Source organism: Xenopus laevis, chromosome 2L (assembly GCF_017654675.1).
Source record: "Xenopus laevis strain J_2021 chromosome 2L, Xenopus_laevis_v10.1, whole genome shotgun sequence".
NCBI classification, from domain to species: Eukaryota; Metazoa; Chordata; class Amphibia; order Anura; family Pipidae; genus Xenopus; species Xenopus laevis.
The window spans coordinates 56,316,760-56,337,491 of NC_054373.1; the positions used below are offsets into that span (position 1 = coordinate 56,316,760).

The 20,732-nt window shown below is 37.9% G+C and overlaps 1 protein-coding gene across 3 annotated transcripts in view; it reads right to left on the reverse strand.

Moving 5' to 3' along the window:
* Positions 1-20,732, reverse strand: part of rab44.L (RAB44, member RAS oncogene family L homeolog) — a 48,652-nt gene that overhangs the window by 21,496 nt on the left and 6,424 nt on the right. For all 3 annotated transcript variants that reach the window (XM_041581896.1, XM_018246356.2, XM_041581895.1), the window contains exons 2-6: positions 17,602-17,835; positions 15,790-15,901; positions 8,222-8,396; positions 6,691-6,837; positions 1,860-1,950 (exon numbers count right to left, since the gene is read on the reverse strand). In XM_041581896.1, coding sequence (XP_041437830.1) covers positions 1,860-1,950; positions 6,691-6,837; positions 8,222-8,396; positions 15,790-15,901; positions 17,602-17,811 — 735 coding nt within the window. In that variant the 5' untranslated portion in view covers positions 17,812-17,835. The remainder of the gene's footprint in view (positions 1-1,859; positions 1,951-6,690; positions 6,838-8,221; positions 8,397-15,789; positions 15,902-17,601; positions 17,836-20,732) is intronic.

Genomic DNA, 20,732 nt, shown 5'->3' on the forward strand with positions numbered 1-20,732 from the left:
CCTCTCCAGTTGGTTTAAATTCCAAACAAATGTGTGTATGTGTATGGAAAATCTGTATATTGAAGGAATCACATGCAGATGTAGATTACCAATATTTCCAATATGTTTTGTCTTATTTTGAGACTTTGTTTCTCTGTTAACAATCTATTACATGGCAATATAACCTTTGTTCAAAGTGAGCCTGTTGGAAATGGATTTTGCCTGAATTATCCAATATTGTTGTGCCCTGAAATAAACAGTGCAGTGAAAATTGTGTGAGGAAAATAATTAAATGTATCAGGTTCTTCTTCTTCCCACTTACACGGCTGCTGTTATCTAAAGCAATACTATTGGAGGAGGCTCCAGGCACACTAGAAAATCCACAGGGCCACAAGTATAAATTAAAAGACTGTTATTTCAATTAAAAAAAAACTTTTACTTTTGCTTTACTCTTGATGACCTGTGGATTTCCTAGAATGCCCTACATTACTATTGCTGGGCCACTGTTTCAACTAGGTGAGTTAATCAACATTAGTTCTTTTTTATCAAAAATCTAGGCACAGGCAGCAATTAAGGGAAGAAAATGGCTTATTAAAATGAATATTTCATTAAGATAATGCTTTTGATTCCAAGAAGGAGGGAAACACAAAACAATTCTCCATTAGAAATCATTAGAAACCAGCACAAACCCAGCTTCTTAACAACTGCCCAGAGCACACTGAGCATGTGCATGTCACTGACACATATACCAAACACAAGATGGTGAGCTCCTTTAAACTTTGTAGGCCTGGATCATTACTGAACCTTTAGGCTGGTGCAGTAAGTGCAGCATATAAAATATGGCATTGCTAGTCATATTCATATTTAGAGTTGAATACTCTTTTAAAGGGAAACCCTGGTTGTCCATAGTGTTCCCTGGTTGGGATACTGTACAGCACCATTTACTCAGTGGAGTATCCTTTTCAGACCAGTTGTGGCCTTCCAAAAAAATTCTGTGGCACCCAATTTGCTTAAAGGAATTATTCAGAGTAAAAATAAAAACTGGGTAAATAGATTGTATGTGCAAAATTAAAAATGTTTCTAATATAGTTAGTTAGGCAAACATGTAATGTATAAAGGATGGAGTGACTGGATGTCTAACATAATAACCAGAGCACTACTTCCTGCTTTACAGCTCTCTTGGTTTCCACTGATTGGTTACCAGCCAGTAACCAATCAGTGACTTGAGGGGGGAACCACATGGGTCGTTACTGTTGCTTTTGAATCTGAGCTGCATGCTGAGGATCAATTGCAAACTCACTGAAAAGTTATGTCCCATGTTCCCCCTTCAAGTGGCTGACTAACTCAGAGTTAGAGAGCTGCAATGCAGAAAGTAGTGTTTTGGCTATTATGTCAGACATCCAGTTACTCCAGTCTTTATAGATTACATTTTTGGCTAACTAACTATATTGGAAACATTTTTTATTTTGTACAGCTTATCTATTTAACCAATTTTTATTTTTACACTGAACTGTTGCTTTAACAGATTCACTCCTTTTGTGACATCATCATTCCACTATTTTAAGTGGTAGGTCAAATAATCTGCCCAATATGTGGAAAAAGCTCTGCTCCACTTTGGAATCATTTTCAAAAAAGCCTGATTTATTTAACTTCCCTAATTAAATCTGATTCCTCTCTAATGTCGTACTTGGTTAGAATTTGGCCATGAGGATAATGTGCTGTATATCCATTGTGTATAGTGATTACTTCTACTATATGCCAGGAGCCCAGAGGGCTTGGGCAGGGTAATAATGGGGCAGCATATGAGATGAAGGTTTGCTGCTCCATTTAGATACAGTATATAATGGATTTACTCCCACTTTGACATTCCCATTTGATACCTCATTTATCAATCTTTCTCTTTCTGCATGGATTTGCTGTTCCATCTCTTCATACAGACACTGTACCTCTTCATTATGATCAGATATCCTCCTGTGGAGATGACACATATAAATTAGATGCTCTGAAACAAAGTGTGAGAAGGAAGACACACTCAAAGGTAAGCTTGCTACTTTTCATTATCTATAAGAAAAAAGTGGGAGCTCAGAACTTTATTTCTCTGTGTTCTTTTATGTAAGAGTGATTGGTCACATTGCAACCACCTTGTCTTAAAAGGGTTGTTCACCTTTGAGTTATCAAGGGTCGAAGTGAATTCGAGGGAATTTTCGACGTAAAAAGATTCGAAATTCGAAGTAATTTTTTGAATACTTCGACCATCGAATAGGATACGTGGGGGCACATCTATTTAGCTCGAGTGAAGGAATAGAATAAAAAAAACTTCGAATTTCGAATGATTTTTTTGGCTACTTCGACCATCGAATTGGCTACTTCGACCTTTGACTATGACTTCGAATCGAACGATTCGAACTAAAAATCGTTCGACTATTCGACCATTCGATAGTCGAAGTACTGTCTCTTTAAAAAAAACTTCGACCAAGTACTTCGTCTAAAACCTACCGAACATCAATGTTAGCCTATGGGGAAGGTCCCCATAGGCTTCCTAACAATTTTCTGATCGAAGGAAAATCGGTTGATCGATTTGAAGGATTTCATTGTTCGATTTTTCCATCGATCATTTGATCGTAGGAAATGTGGTAAATCCTTCGACTTCGGAGGAGGATTTTACTTTGAAGGTCGAATATCGAGGGTTAATTAACCCTCGATATCCAACCCTAAGTAAATCTGCCCATACGACTTCGAATTTACTTAGATTCGAAGTAAAAATCGTTTGACTACTCGATAATCTAAGTACTGTCTCTTTAAAAGAACTTTGACTTCAATACTTTGCCAAATTAAACCTGCCGAAGTGCTATGTTAGCCTATGGGGACCTTCTACAGCATTTTTCTAAGTTTTTGAAGTCGAAGTAAAAATCGTACAATAGAATCATTCGTTCGATTCAAAGGATGTAAACGCTAGATCGTTTGATTTTACTTCAACCGCAGAATAGCCAAATTAGATGAATTCGATATTCGAAGTATTTTAATTCGATGGTCGAATTTCGAAGTATTTTTAACTTCGAAATTCGTCCCTTGATAAATCTGCCCCTAAGTATGAGAGTGATACCCTGAGACAATTTGCAATTGGTTTTCAATTTTATTAGTAGTAATTTTGTAATGTACAATACAATGTAGCAATAAAAATAAATCTGTAGCCTTACAGAGCATTTGTTTTTAGATGGGGGCAGTGACTCCCATTTGAAAGCTGGAAAGAGTCAGAAGAAGAAGGTGAATAATTAAAAAAACTATATAAAAAAAAATAATGAAGACCAGTTGAAAAGTTTCTTAGAATTAGCCATTCTAGAAGTTAACCTAAAGGTGAACCAACCTTTTCAGTAAACAACAGTGCTGCTGAGGTCAAGCAGACAACAAGGTGGGCCCCAGCTATGCACTATGTTCAACTGCCACAATAAAGAAGGAATGAAAGGCCAGTGTACAACTGCCTGTGTGAAGGGGCCTATTTTACCATTAAGACTACTAAATATTAATAGCATTGAAAGTATGTTATGCATTTACTTTTCATTAAAAAACGATAGTGGGCCCCCTATGTTTACTGCAAGCAGAATATTCCCTGGCACCTTCAATGCAGTACTGGGTTGAGGGAAAAATGATCTCATTACTAGGTAATATAATTCTTTCTCTATAATGCATTCCGTACTTCACTTTTGAGCTGTTTTTCTCAGACAGATGCAACGGGGAAATGGGAAGAGGATTTAAATTAAATAACTGCAGCTTCAAATTATGGGGATTCAAATGCATAAATAAATGCAATCATCGTTTTTTTTAATTCTTGACTGATTCACTGCAATTCACATTTGATTTAGCCCTAATCAATTCTATTATGTCACAAGAATCATTCTGAACTGCCTGATAATTCCAACTCCATTTGTAGACTTGTAGTTAGATAATAGGTTACAAAAAAGTAATATGTGTGTATATATATATATATATATATATATATATATATATATATACCCACTGGTGTCTAATAAAAGGGCAGCCAAGTTTGGGAGTTTTACTTTGAAAGCAGCTAGTAAGTTGCAGGTAAAACTTAGTCCCTTTGTAAAATGTATAATTAAGCAATTGAATTCTTAATGAATCAGATGAAAATTAAGCGTAGGACTGGCCAGATATGGGATGACTTTGACGTAGTTGGCCAGCTTAAATATATTGCAATATATGGACAAACAATCCCTGTGTTGTTTAAAGGGTAAGGCATTTTTTAGTAGCAGTATGCACAAAATGTCTCTGTCTTAAATATATTGATAATGGGTTGAGTGCAGAGGACTTCTTGTAGTTGACTATATGTATTTTGTGGTCACACCCTCATTGCACCCCCGCCTAATGGTTTTAAAAAATAGTGGTGAGCACAACTTTCCCTTGTTTGTTATAGTTATACAGGAGCAGTGACCAGCTCCATGTTGTAGCTCCCACCCTCCCAGCTATAGTCAGGTGATCCCACTGGTGTCTAATAAAAGGGCAGCCAAGTTTGGGAGTTTTACTTTGAAAGCAGCTAGTAAGTTGCAGGTAAAACTTAGTCCCTTTGTAAAATGTATAATTAAGCAATTGAATTCTTAATGAATCAGATGAAAATTAAGCGTAGGACTGGCCAGATATGGGATGACTTTGACGTAGTTGGCCAGCTTAAATATATTGCAATATATGGACAAACAATCCCTGTGTTGTTTAAAGGGTAAGGCATTTTTTAGTAGCAGTATGCACAAAATGTCTCTGTCTTAAATATATTGATAATGGGTTGAGTGCAGAGGACTTCTTGTAGTTGACTATATGTATTTTGTGGTCACACCCTCATTGCACCCCCGCCTAATGGTTTTAAAAAATAGTGGTGAGCACAACTTTCCCTTGTTTGTTATAGTTATACAGGAGCAGTGACCAGCTCCATGTTGTAGCTCCCACCCCTCCCAGCTATAGTCAGGTGATCCCACTGGTGTCTAATAAAAGGGCAGCCAAGTTTGGGAGTTTTACTTTGAAAGCAGCAAGTTAAGTTGCAGGTAAAACTTAGTCCCTTTGTAAAATGTATAATTAAGCAATTGAATTCTTAATGAATCAGATGAAAATTAAGCGTAGGACTGGCCAGATATGGGATGACTTTGACGTAGTTGGCCAGCTTAAATATATTGCAATATATGGACAAACAATCCCTGTGTTGTTTAAAGGGTAAGGCATTTTTTAGTAGCAGTATGCACAAAATGTCTCTGTCTTAAATATATTGATAATGGGTTGAGTGCAGAGGAATCTTGTATTTGTCTATATGTATTTTGTGGTCACACCCTCATTGCACCCCCGCCTAATGGTCTTAAAAAAATAGTGGTGAGCACAACTTTCCCTTGTTTGTTATATATATATATATATATATATATATATATATATATATATATATATATATATATGTGTGTGTGTGTATAAATCCCTTTCATTAGACTGACATTATTCTATGTAATACTGTTATCTTTGTGAAAAACATAAAACATTTAAGGCTGTGTTTTAGTTTAACTTTAGGTTTTAGATGGTCATGGCTTAAATATTAGACAGTTTTACTTCATTCTGAGTTGCGTACTTTGCAAAGGAGGAGTCTCCTTCAAGATAAAAAATATGCACATCTGCATGCCCATTCCAATATGGGATCTGCTATGCGGAAACCCGTTATCCAGAGAGCTTCGAATTACGTCCATCTCCAATGGACTACATTTTTTTATTAATGATTTCCTTTTTCTCTATGATGATAAAACGGTTCCTTGTATTTGATCATACTAAAATATAACTCATTTTATTTGGATGCAAAACCAGCCTATTGGGTTTATTTAATGTTTTCATGATTTTCTAGCAGAATTAAGATATGAAAATCCAAATCATGAAAAGATCTGTTATCCAGAAAATCCCAGCTCCCGAGCATTCTGGACTACAGGTCCCATACCTGAAATTATATTTTATGAAGTTATATTTTGAGAGAAGTTAATTGTCTGGTCCAGCCTCATTCGGTGTTTATTCCACTGACTTTGACCTTGGCTTTATGGAAAACTGAACAATTGTAGAAGTTCTGTATCTGCATTGTCCAATTCCCTTCAGAACTCTGCTTCTTCCTCTTAATTCTTTGCTTTCACTAGTGATGGGCGAATTTATTCGCCAGTCACGTATTCCCGTTTTTCGATGCCATCGAATAAATTCACGAAACTGCCGCAAAAAATCGCCAGCGAAAATTTGCGCCGTCCAAAAAAATGGATGCCGGCGTCCGTTTTTTTTTGGAAGCTGGTGCATTTTTGCCAGCAAATGTGCAAACGAAACGATGGCAACGTTTCGAAAATTTCGCAGATTTCACGGGAAATTCGCACATTTTTTGGCGAAGCGGGACAAAGTCGCCCATCACTGGCTTTCACCCCTTTTTACAACTTCTGCAGCAATGTGTAGCTAATTTTTGGGCAGTTTAATTGAATCTCATTGTAAGACAGATCCCTTTATTGTTGTAAAATGCTAAAAATTATATTATTACATTTTTTAGCAGGCTCTTAACACTGTCATTGATAAACTGTGTAATACTGTAGGACAAGAACAGTCAATGCTCATTATATTCAGAGCTGTTTTTCCTCCTGGGCATAGCCGTAAGGACAGACTGTTTAATTAAATCACTGTTATAGTCATCTGACTTTTCCAACTGACTTTTTTAAAGCCATCTCTAAAGTTTCTTTCTCTTTTCTGGCTTCCTTTATTTGACCCGTGACTTTAGCCAAGAGTTCTTCCAGGTTCCCAAGCAAATGCGGCTCATCGCGGCCAAGTTTAGTCCACAGTTTCCAAATTTCAGTTTCACTGGAAAGAGAAATACAAAAGGCCATTTCTTCATTTAATGAATTTAAAGGTTAAAAAGTCAGTAATGTTTAACAACAGCAGTGACATATGTATTACATTTTTCAGCGTCAGTTTTTAATTGCATTATAAATCACCCAGTGTTAAATAGCCATATTTGAGAATCAGAGATATTTTTGGACATACAAGTGTTATTAGTGAAAGGGGAAATATTGCCTCCTATGAAAATTTCGAAAACATATATGTCGTAGCGGGTCCCCAGCTGACGAAAACTAGAGATTAGCAAAGAGTTTTGCCAAGATTAAAAATGCTGTGAATTGTCTAGGTTGGCCATTGGCATTCTAGGTCTGCTGTTGGCTGAACAATTTTTGAAGGTGTAGCTGAAGACGTTTTTCCACAATTCTGTTAAACATTCTGAATAATGTTTCAAACAATGCCAATTAAAAATGTGCACATTGAACACACAAGGGCTCATTTACGTCTTTACTAAGGTACTTTCAACATTGAACACTTCTGATGCATGGGGCTATACAAACCCTTCCATTCTGATTTGAACACTGCTGCTCCTTTTGACACATGACGTGGTATGAACCCCTGAGCTACTGTCACCTTCTCACCAGGCGGTGAGACTCTTCCCACTGAAGAATTAGGAACAGACATCATTCACACACGGAGCACCGGAATTGACTTCAGGCAAACTTTTTGGAGCAACCCCATCTGATTTACAGAGAAATGCACTTCTATTTTGATAAATTGGACACAGTTGTGATGGACATAGCATGTAAGGGTCAGACGCAATGTAATTGTGCCTGATACAGTGCCCACACTCAGCAGGCAGTGACACATGAATATATAATTCTCAGTTTATACAAAATGCAAAAAATAAAACCAACTGGACTGGAACTGGAAAAAGTGGCCGTGCTTAATGGTGGTCTGGCTGGAGCAGTTTGATGCTTCTGCTGTTTTGGATAATTCTCAATGTAGCCTAAACCTCTAATTCGCAGTCTATAAATATAAATCTCTCAGAAACTGCTAAAAATATAAAGTAAAAGTAAATTGTAAAAGTGTTCCCTTTAATGCTTACCAACAAGAATCTGATAACGATATGATTTTTAATGTTGAATGAATGTTCCAAAATGATCAGATTTAAAAACTGATTTATACACATATTCTCCAAAGGAGGTGATTCTTTTGAAAACCTGGTAGAAAATGACAGTCTTGTATTGTAAATGACTAGCTTACACCTCAAGGACATAAAGCAAACTGATGAAGCATGGAGCAGCTAACCAGAAATTAACCAGATTAACAGTTCAGTCCTTCTCGTCTCTTTTCTACAACTGTTACATATGCAAATAATGTAAATAAAGATATGTGAAATAATCCTTACTCTTCAAAAATGTTTTGGGCTCCAAGATGTTCCATGAGTGACATGAACTGCTTCTTCTCTTCTGCATCTGCTTCTTCAATGGAGGATAGATTTGTGAATTCTGCATGAAGTCTTTGCGTAGATTTTCTTTTTCTTTTTTGATTCCAGGGATTTTTATCAGAACTCATATGGTTTTCTAAAAACACCAATAGTATTTTGTATTACAACCAGATCTTCTGTTTGTTCACTTTTTTTTTTGTATGAACTGCCAGAATTGCACACGAGAACAGGACATCAATATGTCTAAATTAGTGACGTGCAGATCAAGAAAAGCTCCACCTGCACCCAAACCCGCCGACCAGCACCCACTTGCACCAGGCTTACCTCCTCCTTTTATAGACCCATGCTGACTTGCCCCGCTGGTGACATCACAAAAGGAGTGGGGCAGGCAAGCGTGCGCCTATAAAACGGAAGCTAGAAGTTGGAAGCTGCCAGTCCTAGGTCACGTGCAGGGAGAGCAAGCAGAAGAGCTCAACCCGAACCTGGCCACAACCCACCAATGGCACAGCGAGGTGGGGCGGAACCTGCCCGACCCCCGGCCCTGCCCTCACATCAGTAGTCTAAACAGCAAAATGGAATATATATATATATACCTGCAAGAGTGCACACACTGGGTAAAAACTATATAGGGTGTACAGTCATGCAAGTACTGTACCTGGGTGTTGCTCCTGAGATATTATCTATATAAGAATAGATGTGGCAGGGCACTCCTGGGATTTCTTTAAAAAATAAATATTATATGAAATACATTCAGTACATTCAGTGTATTTAAATGTCCTTTAAATAGGTATTGCTCATAGACCAGAACCTAAGAGAAAACCATTTTAGGGTCTCCCTAAATTTTGGGTATTCTTTTTATTAATGTTTATTGAAGCTGTTTATCATTGAGTGTCCTTCTATAGTCACAATACCTCCTCAGTCCCCTCTATATTTAGACCCAGGCAGGTAAAAATGCAGGTTGCAGGTGCAAGTTGTGGGCCAGATGAGGCTTCACACAATTAGAGCAATGCAGTTTTAAGTAAACTGCAGTCTGGTTACAATGACAAGAAAAATGCCAAATAACTACTGGACTACATTATTATGGAACATTATTACTCGGTTTCCAATGCACATAAAGTGCAAGCTAAATATTCAGGCTAAATACACAGGTTTCTGCCTTAATACCAGCCAGGAGTGTTCTAAATACATTTATATTTAATCTAGCTTATTGCACATACCTTTAGAATAGAGGAAATGATCTAATTGAATACAAAAGGTATAGACATTAGAGCATAGATGTAAGTGATCGATGAAAGTAACATGCTGGAAAGACATTTGCATGCAGCCTTCGGGCAAAGAGATCATATTATTTTGCTTTCAATGAGGAAGTACCAAAAAGCGGAAAATAGCTATTTATATAATGTTTGTGTTTGGGGCACCATTAAACATGGTTTTCATCTTCTTATGGAATATATAAATTCATGTGTGTGTCTAGGCACATTTCTAATGGTATTACGTATTCAGGTTGGAAAATGGACGAATATGTGTAGACGTATGGATGAAAGCTCTCTTTGTATGTTCTCACATAAAACGGGTGACATCCAAAAATAAACATTTTGAAGTGCTAGTGGTTACAGTCGACCCTAAAATAGCTAAGGAAAGTCTTCAAAGGCAACCTGCACATTTTGCAGGAAAAGCTTTCATATACTTTTACATCTGAATTTTACCTAAACCTCTTTGGTTTGGGCAGCGGATTAATGGAAATGTGTAAATACGGTTGGGATTTGATGTTTTGGATTTTTTTTTTCTAAGATTGGATAACACCTTATTTCGCATAACTCTGTAGGCTGTAACATTGTATGGAATATGCTATTCATATAATATCCCGAGTGTTTTTTTGTTTCTTGTATTTAAACTCACGTGATCTTTCACTGTTGAAAAATAGAAGCTATTAATAAGGCAAACATTATTATTTACCGTATATACTCGAGTATAAGCCGAGTTTTTCAGCCCCCAAAATATGCTGAAAAACGCTTCCTCGGCTTATACTCGGGTCAAGCGCAAAAACGGTCGCCGGCGTCTAAGAATAGTCGCCGGCGCCTAAGAATAGTCGCCGGCGTCAAAGAATAGTCGCCGGCGTCCAAGAATAGTCTCCAAGAATATTCGCCGGCGTCCAAGAATGGTCGCCGGCATCCAAAAACAAGACGCCGGCACCTCCAATGGGAGCAGAAACCCTCAATTTTTTGATTGAAACTTACCAGAAGCTGCTGCATTTCTCACCCCCGGCTTATACTCGAGTCAATAAGCTTTCCCAGTTTTTGGAGGTAAAATTAGGTACCTCGGCTTATACTCGGGACGGCTTATACTCGAGTATATACGGTATGTAAAAAACCACAACACTCCCCTAAAAAATACTTCAAAAAGCTATACATTTGTTTTAGGCTGTTGTAAAATTTAGTTAAAAGCGGCAGAGGGGAGAGCGACAGAGGGGAGGGAAAGGAGAGGGACAGAGGCGAGATTGTCAGAGGGGAGGTGTGAGGAGAGCCATAGAGGAGAGGGACAGTAGAGTGACAGAGGGGAGGGATGGGAGAGCGACAGAGAGGAGGGGAGAGCAACAGTGGGGAGGGGAGGGAGAGTGGCAGAGGGGAGCGAATACAACTAGGGGTAGGCAGAAGATACTTTAACAGGTGCTTGCCCAAAAGGATACTGTTGTGGGAAAACATGTTTTTTTCAAAATGAACCAGTAAATAAATAAATAAATCCAGTAGAATTCGCATTTTTTATATTTAATTTTGCAAACTGACATGAGGCTTGACATGTTGTCCATTTCCCAGGTGCCCCTAACCATGTGACCATGCGCTCTGATAAACTTCAGTCACTCCTTACTGCTACACTGCAAGTTGGAGTGATATCTCAATCCCCCTCCCTGCCCCCCCCAGTAGCACATCAACAGACTATTAACATAACAATGGGCAGCTAACCAGAAAGCAGCTACCTAAAGGTCCCCATAGATGCAAAGATTTCTCTTGCCGAACGATCGTCCAGTCCGTCCAAACCTTTGAAATTATCGTGCAGTTAGTAGGCTTCGAATGATCGTACATCTTACGATTTTTCAGCCGACATCTGTCAGAAAATTGATCAGCCTGGTTAAAAAATCTTTATCGGTCCCAGTGCAATCTATCTATGTCTGCAGGGCCAAGCAGGCAGCTACCCTTCAGTTTTGCTGGCAATATAGCTTGAAATGGTCTTTTTAGTTGATGGACACATCATACATTTAAACGATCATTTCGAAATATTCGTGGTCTCACTATAATGATTGGATCTTTTAAAAATCTTTACATCTATGGCCAGCTTTACACCTCTGTTGAAGGATTTGTTTGCTAAAAGTGAGAACAGAAAAAACCCTGATTTTTTTTTTGCTTAAGGGCTATTCTCATGTCTACCAGGGAGCTCAACTTGGGTCATGGTAAAATACAACGAGAAAAGAAGAAACAATAGCAGTCTTAAAGCAGTTCCATCCTGAAGTGCTGGGTCCTTCTCAAAACTCAGGATCAGGCACAAAGCACTGAGATGGCTGCCTCCACACCAATATAACAGCAAAAAAAATACATTTGTTGGTTCAAAAATAAACAGTATAATTTAAAAAGTAAACCATAAAAATTACGACAGAATCCCTTTAAGTTTGAGTTCTCCCTTAAAGTAAATTTTGATCAAATCAAATATTACAGAAAGGCCATCTCCCATAGATTCCATTTCAATCAAATAATTAAATCTTTTTTAAATGATTTCCTTTTTCTCTTGAATAATAAATTGTACTTGATCCAAACTAAGATGAGTCCTTATTGAGGACAAAACAATCCTATTGGGTTTAATTAATGTTTAAAGGTATGAGGACCCAAATTACAGAAGGACCCATTATCCAGAATACACTAGGTCCCATGCATTCTGGATAACAGATTCCATACCTGTATACTATATATAAAAAGAGTTATATAGGACTAGTAAGTTGTTTTAGCTGCTCTAGGAGCAAGAGGAAGGTTCAGGGAAGATAGTGAGCAGCTTCCGCTCCAAAGAGGAAAAATAGTGGGGTTAGGACCCTGTGGTGAGTCCACCACTAGTGCATGGATTTCAGTGGGTGAGGACCAGTCAGGGTGCCAAAATACAAGACCCAAAGCTGAGTATCCCTGCACAGAAAGCTCTACTTTTATAGGATGATTTGCCCCAGGAGCATGGTAACCTTATCTTGCCTAGTTCACTTCTGAAAGGGGATTCTGCTATCTGCCTGTAAATTCCTACATTTCAACCGTTCACTGTTAATAAACCAGTTAATGTTAATAAAAACATATATGTGACTGGATCCTTTGCTGCACAGAACTACACAAGGTGCAGGGAGTTGCAGGGACTTGCACAGGTACATGTGGGTCATTGGCACAGTAAAGGCAGCAGTAGTCCTGTTCACACACTACAATAATACACAGTGAAAGTGCACTCACAGGTGTTATATATATATATATATATATATATATATATATATATATATATATATATATATATATATATATATATATATATGTATATATATATATATATATGTATATATATATATAAATATAATATAATAATTTAATATAAAAAGGTCTTTAATGGAATGGTGCAACTTGGTCAGAAAGTACTCATGCAACAGTTGTAGGATAGGAAGGAGCATAACAATCCGCAGACTTGGCTGCAAAATTCCTTTATTATCACAACATGTTTCGGATCATCATGGATCCTTTTTCAAGACTTGACTTGACTTGACTTGAAAAAGGATCCATGATGATCCGAAACATGTTGTGATAATAAAGGAATTTTGCAGCCAAGTCTGCGGATTGTTATGCTCCTTCCTATCCTACAACTGTTGCATGAGTACAAATTGGCCTGGCTGGTGTGGCCTGAGTAGGAAAGTGAGCTACACAGGTGGAGATCGTTTGGATAAAACTACATTTTTGGTCAGAAAGTATTAATTAGGTACCCCTGACAGGCTATCTGGCCTTCAGGCTGAGTCCCCCCTGCCACTGTTCCAAGCCCCTCAGTGGTTTAAAAACACTGGCCCCAAAGCAAATTATTTTTCTGGGGATTCGAAATCACAGGTCACCCACGATGCAAGAAATAAACAGGGTTAACTGTAATTCCACGTGTATCATGGGTAATGCATAAAATCGTGGGTTACCCTTGATTCCCCCCTCCCCGACAGGCCCTCAGGCGGAGTCCCCTTGCCACTGTTCCAAGCTCCTTGGAGGTTTAAAAACCACTGAACTCGACAGATGAACAAGAAATACACCCTATATTTTATTTTTCTAAATATAATCTTTAAAACATGGGTCATATTGTAAAATAATACTTATTTAAGTGGAAGTCATCGATCTATTATACTGGGGGTTTTTTTCCACAAAACCTCATCTTTAGACTGAAATGAAGATGAGCTTTTCTGAAGTCAAATTAACATATCGTAAAATTATTCACATTTTTAAGTAATACCATATTTATCAATAATGTAGAAAATCCCTTAAAAGAATTAGAAGATATTTAAGTGAACAAAACCTTTATTATCATAATTTATTTATATAAAGCTCCATGGGTTTTTCTGCATTTTGCATTTAAAATACCATGGGGGCAAATTCACTAACCGGCAAAAATTCGGCAGCGCTGGCTTCACGCACATCGCAACACTTCGTCAGGCATAAATTCGCCTGGACAACGCTAATTCACGAAGATCCGTAGTTGCGCACAGGGTAACGAACGCTGGCGAAATTATGCCAGCAAAATTACGCTCAGCAGTTCGAAGTTATGCTAGCGTTGGCTAATTAACATACGGCTTGCAGTTAAAGTACAATGGCTGTATATGTAGCAGCAAATACATTACACTACACAAGGCCAGGGAACCTTAATAAAATTATATAAAGTTGTTATAATGCCCTACACATGTGCCCACAGTATAGTTTAGGTGCCATATGTTAGCAAATGTAGGAGGGAAGGCAGTGGCGGAACTACCGGGGGAGCAGGGGGAGCAAGCGGGCCAGGGCCCGCACCCCCTCAGGGCCCCCCGGCAGTCTGTGGGCCACTAACAAATGCGGCCAAATGCGGCCGTACGGAGGGGCAGGGCCCAGCTGCGCGTCACGCACCAGGGCCTGGCTCCCTCTAGGATCGCTTCTAAGGGAAGGAGGGTACCCCAAAAAAAAATCACCCCTCAAATATGAAAAACGCCAAATATGAAAATGTTCAACTTTTTTTTTGAGGAAGTCCTATCTACTCTATTGCACTTTGCCTGGTCTGAGGTGGCGAAGGCAAGTCTGGCGATAGAGGTAATGGTCAGTAAAATAAAAAACTTAGTGAATTTGCGTAATAACGCTCTTTCACCAGACCGAAAATTAGCCTGGTGTTAGAGTGCGAAGTTACGCCAGAGTCTATCTTCTTTGTAGAAATTACGCCAGCTGCTGTTAGTAAATTTCCAAAATGACGTCACGCTGGCAAATTTTCCCCATCGTTAGCCACTTCGCCCTTTAGTAAATTTCCCCCCATATGAGAGAATGTTTACCAATTGCTTAGCATTTACCTTTAAAAGGAAAATATGGAGAAAGAATGTTTGGTACCCAATTAAGTTATACCTTCTATATTTCATTCTCTGTTAAAAGTCAGAACTTGCTTAAACAGCTTGTATATGAGGCCATTGATATTGGTATATTATACACCAGCAGCACTCCGATCAGTGATTCAAACTTTTATTCCTGCCACTATCAAGGCAACGTTTCAGGCTATACCAGCCCTTTATCAAGGCTTGATAAAGGGCTGGTATAGCCTGAAACTTTGCCTTGCTCGTGGCAGGAATAAAAGTTTAAATCACCGATTGGAGTGCTGCTGGAGTCGTTATTTTCATGTGAAATTAACCTTTGCAATTAATTTCTATTGCATTTTAAGGCATATTTATCAAAGGGTGAACTTTCACCCATTGATAATTACTCTTTTAAAAATCCCATATAAATAAATGGAGAGTGGAGGAATTTCAAACTAGTGGACTGTGGTGATCTCTAACTTCACTCTTAAGCGTCATTCACCCTTAAATTAGCTTTTAGCATGTTATTGATTCGCTAATTGTAAGGAACGCTTGGAGAACTACTGAATAAAAAGCTAAATAACTTCAAAATCACAAATAATAAAGAAATGAAAACCAATTGCACATTGTCTCAGAATATCACTCTCTACATCATACTAAAAGTTAATCAAAGGTGAAAACCCCTTTTAAACAAAAAGTGAAAGTGGGGAATGGCATCAAAGAAAGAGTCGGTTGAATGAGCCTGGTATAGGGGACCCTACAGAAAAGAAGTAAAAACCTTCATATAGAAAAAAAAGTGGAAAAATATATTGGCACAAAACTTAAAATGGGGAAAACTCTCTATGAATATTATTTTACCACTGATTTGAACATGGTATTTTACAGAAAATATTGACAGATAAAATAATCAATTGTAGGTGGCGTTTGGGTAATTAAATGGCATTAAGTCAATTTTACTTACTCAGTCCTAAAGTGAATTCTTCAAAAGTCAAGTATCCTTTCCCTTCATTGTTAAGCTCATCAAAGATCAGTTCTAACTCTTCCATGCTCCAGAAAATGCTATTGCTTACTTTCTGAAATAGAAGAAAAATATATATAAATATCATACTGCCTGATAACGTGTATATTTGCACTTTGCTGTAACCTCTAAGTTTCTGTCAGCCTTGAGTGCTGCTCTTACATATTAAAAGGACATATTTATTATGCTGTGTAAAACGTAATTCACCGGAAAACTGGTGTAAAAAGCTGTCTAAAAAGCTGTGTAAAAGAAATGGCGAATGAATCAGGGTGTGTGTGTAGTTTTACGCCAGATTTGCCCCAGTTATTTTCCATTGCTTCTGGCAGAAGTAAAAAAAAAAAACGCATAATAATTTGACACCGTTTTTTACATGATAAAGCTTGACTATGTGTGGTGTATTATCCCACCTTTTTTGATATTATAATATAGTTTTTTATATGCTCCAAAGTGTAGCTTGTCACAAGTCTGAATTGACACAGTTATTTCATGTCTATCATCATCATTTTATAAACCAAGGTACTTATTGTCTCAGGATCTATGAAGAATTCATCCACTGGGTGGAGGGATGGTGTTAATTTCTTGTTATGTGTTTTATTCTATTAATCTTTCAAGTGATATAATTCAGTGAGAGTGAATCCTTGTTGTCTAATATTTCTGTTCAATACCATATAAAATGTCAATAATCAAGAATAAGATAAATATTTTAGTATCCCCCTTCCCCCACAAGAGCCATTGATAAAAAGCTTGCTCCTTAGAATATATATTCTGCTCCCAGGGGTATGTTTTTAAGCAGTGTAATAATAATATAAATATCCAGATGATAGATCATTTGCTTTTGTTTATTTTTTTAATTCTCTGCATAAATTGAATGACAATTAATCAGTTCTACTCTAACTATTTTTAAAGATCAAACCATAGCAGAGGTGCATAGAGAGAAAGAAAGTCAGCTGACACTAAGGGGGTTATTTACTAAACTCCGAATACAAAAATCACAAAAAAATCTTGATTTTTTTTTTTTTTATAAAATCTGACTTTTAAAAAAATCACGAATTTTTCAAAATTTACTAAACCCAGAGGATGGAAAAGTCTAAATCTGAAAATCTGGCATCTCAGACCTGTCGAGGTTGCATATAAGTCAATTGATTTTTTTGATGTGTGCTGGGTTTTAGGCAATAACCCAAAGTTTTCAGGTGAAAATTACGAAAAAATCGTGAAAATCAGATGATATGTCCGAAAAATTTGCGAAAAATCAGATTTTTTTCCCGCAACGCAAATTTTGGGAAAAAATTTATAATAAATAAGCACATAAATAAGCACAAAAAGAGATAAACTCGGATTTTGATAAATAACCCCCTAAGTTATTGAGAAGGTAAGGATTTTGAAGGACAACAAGCTTCTATAGGCAGGCAGGATCTTCAAATAGAGCTTTAAATACTTCCACAGACTTTGGGAATATGGTTATTTAAAAATATATTTTAAAAAGTGAAATGATTTAAAAATGATGGGATTGTTTGCCTTTAAATCAACTACATCCATACTTACTTGTGAAATAACCAACAATTAACCTCACTTGAGTGGCCACACCTTCCCTTGAAGGAATAAAAACCTCACAATAAAACATGGGGGGATGATGAGAAAACAACCACAGACTTCACAATAGAAATAAAGCACTGCACTCCCATAGTCATCTTTGAAAGGCCTAAATTGGTCTACATATACAAGCCGTGTATGTACAGTGCATATTTGCAATATTACCTCCATGTCATCGCGAGTGATGAAAACACTGCTGCCACTGTCATCTTCAAAGAGTGCGTTCTTAACTTTTTCCATTATATCGGCAAAGAAGGCGTCTTCCTCCTCTGCATTTGCAGAATCAGGCCTTATTTCCGCATTGACATGTTTTTGTGGTTTACTCCTTCTTGTTGAGCCGAGCTTCCTCCCTTTCTGTTTTTTTGGTTCTTCCATAGTCTTCCAGTAAGTACCTGTTAGCTGGAGAAATGATGCAAGAGTCTTTACTCAGAAATAATAGTTATGAGCCCCTCACAGCCCAATCCACTGTGCAATGTCCACATACAATAGAGAAGAAGCAAGCAAGACATGCACTCTGCAATTTGCAATAAAAAAGTTCATGAATGGGGTATACTTCCCTATTGAAAAAGATTGGCGTGTTTGCCTCTACCCTACCCCCCAAAATACCAGTAACAAAGGTACTTGCACCCTTTAGCTTGCACATTGGGCCAATGACTGTATCAGCCTGCTATAATGAATTGTGTGAAAATACACCATGCACAGAGCCAGAAGCCCCTGGAATTCACAACTGCATTGAGAGGGAACTTCCCCAATTGTGTTGCACCTACACATGCAGCATAGTGAAATGCACACTAAAATAGCCACAACTGAATCTGAGCAGACATTATATAGCTGCTCTTTTATGTGGAGTTACTATCCCTACATTTTTGTCATTTGCCAGATAACATGTGCTCACTACAAGGTGGAGAGGAAAGTGACACAGTTTGCCTATGGCTCCACACAAGGGAATACAACAGTGAGCTATGAGCAGAGCAAAAAGCAGACAGATAGGATTGAAATTGGTTGTATGCATGCTTAATACAGAATAGGCAGTGACTAGCGTTAGAAGGCAGAGGTATAAGGAACTATTTTTTAATATCATAGTTTAATATCATGTTCCCCATCAGCTAAGAAAGGAACTAACCCCAGGCTGCTAAAATACAGCTAATCAGAACCATTTTTCTCACTGTTTTGGTATTCACTTATAACATAATTATTTAAATTCTAAAAATAAAAGATTCACTTGTCTGAATTATTGTATAACTCCTTACACGATCTGTCACACCTATGTCATTTATATTAATAAATGAGGAAATTGCACAATACAAGCTGTTGAAAGCGCCAGCTGTGTTTATGTTAATACTGCAAATATTTTCACTACCACCGGGTATCTCCCTTATTTATCATAATATGCTATTGCTGTTCAATCGAGTCCGCTTTGTAGAAGTGAATTGCAAAAAACATCTGAAATTAACAGGAACCAAGTATCTTTTGCTGTAAGGCATATTTAAAAGCTGTTCTGTAAAACATGGAATTAATCCAGAATATAATCTTAGACAAGTATAGGGAAATTCGCCCTAGGCAGCAATTTTCTTTCTGCTGGAATAGATTGCCAATGGTACAATGGTGTCATTTACCAGCCTACTGGCTTAAAGCCCATGTTGAAGGAAAAGTTAAATTGTATTAGAGAATTCTTTATCCTTTCAAGAACATTGTGTGCAAAGTGACACACACGATGCAGACCAGAAACTATGGGATTTGCATTAACCATTTAAGCGTCTTAGATTGTAAAATCTATGGCACTTCCATGCTTGTTCTTGCATGTCTGGGCAGTAGATTCTATGTTGTGTTACTATGTCACAGCTGTCATGTGTTTATGATGCAGCTAGCAGTCCATTTTCAAATTTGAATATAGAACCTCTGTTTGCCACTTGTATTCCTCAGTTAGGGTTGCACAGCCCAGTAAACATGGTTGCAGAATACTTCTCTGCATCTGACTTAAACGGCACCTATTGGGCGAAATATAGATAATAGAGCCCGCACTCCAGCTGGGGGTAACAGTAGTTTTTTTTTTTTAAATTGCCCCCCGTCAGCGCTAGGAGGGAGCTCCCGGTTTGATCGTCCATGTTGGGGCACACACATAATGAGCGGATGCAGCAACTTGATCATCATGAGTAGTGATGGGTCAATAAATTTGGCAGGCATGAAATCGCAGCGAATTTCCCAAAACTGCAGCAAAAATTAACATACATCAAAAAAAATTGTACGTGCGTCGGAATAGTCCCTCGTGTAGAAACTGTAGTGAGTCTACATTATTCGGATGGATTATTTACTTGGTCGTCAAAATTGATGCAGACTCATGTTTCGCAAATTTCACGGGAAATTCACAAATTTTACGGTGAAATGGGACAAATTCGCCCATCACTAATTATGAGCATGTGCGTGACGTCAGAAACTACTGTTACCCCCAACTTCAGTGTGGACTCTATTAGCCCACTCCTTTGGTTGGGAAAAATATTTTGGCCCAACAGGTGCCCTTTTAGAAAACAGGATAATACATCAGGCAATACACTATGTGCAGATAGTTCTTTAATTGTCATCATAGCATGTAAAAACAATGGAATAACTACCACACTGCAGACCCTGGACCATGGCGTTTGCTGCATGGTAGTCATTTTTCCTAGTCACTTCATGTTTAATTTTCACACGTCAGCTTGCACCTGTTTTTTTAACTTTGCACTTGCTCTATACTCAGTTATTCATCCCTTTTATGATAAATAAACTGAGGGTGCACTTGTTTCTTGCACATTAATATAAGAACACTTTTATTCACAGCTAATCTCTCAAAACTTGACTTCTTAATTAGCCTCAGTTACTAAGGTTTCATATTACCTAATGCTTTTCTCAAGCTCGCCCTCCTTCCTTAAGTGTCATGGGTCCTCTCAGCCTCACTGGGGTCCAGCGCAAGATAGGGCACAAACAATGAGGTCCCAACAGTTTACAGTGTTACTTTGGGCCTATACTGGCAAAGTGCCACTATGGTCCTGACCCCTCTTGACTTCTGGGTGGAGCCCAAACTGCTCAACTAGCTGTCCTACTCCTAACTGTTACTAATTAAAGTGTTCTCCACAGAACCTACAATAATACTATCTTACCTAATTATACGAAGGTGAAATTGGCTTTCATCTTGGCTATTCCCCTGAGGCTGGTAACCTCAAGCCCTTGACTTCATGAACATTATTCATACATTAGTCATTAGTCGACCTGAGCCAACACTCCACTCCCTTATATAATCTGCCCAACCAATCCCAACCCCT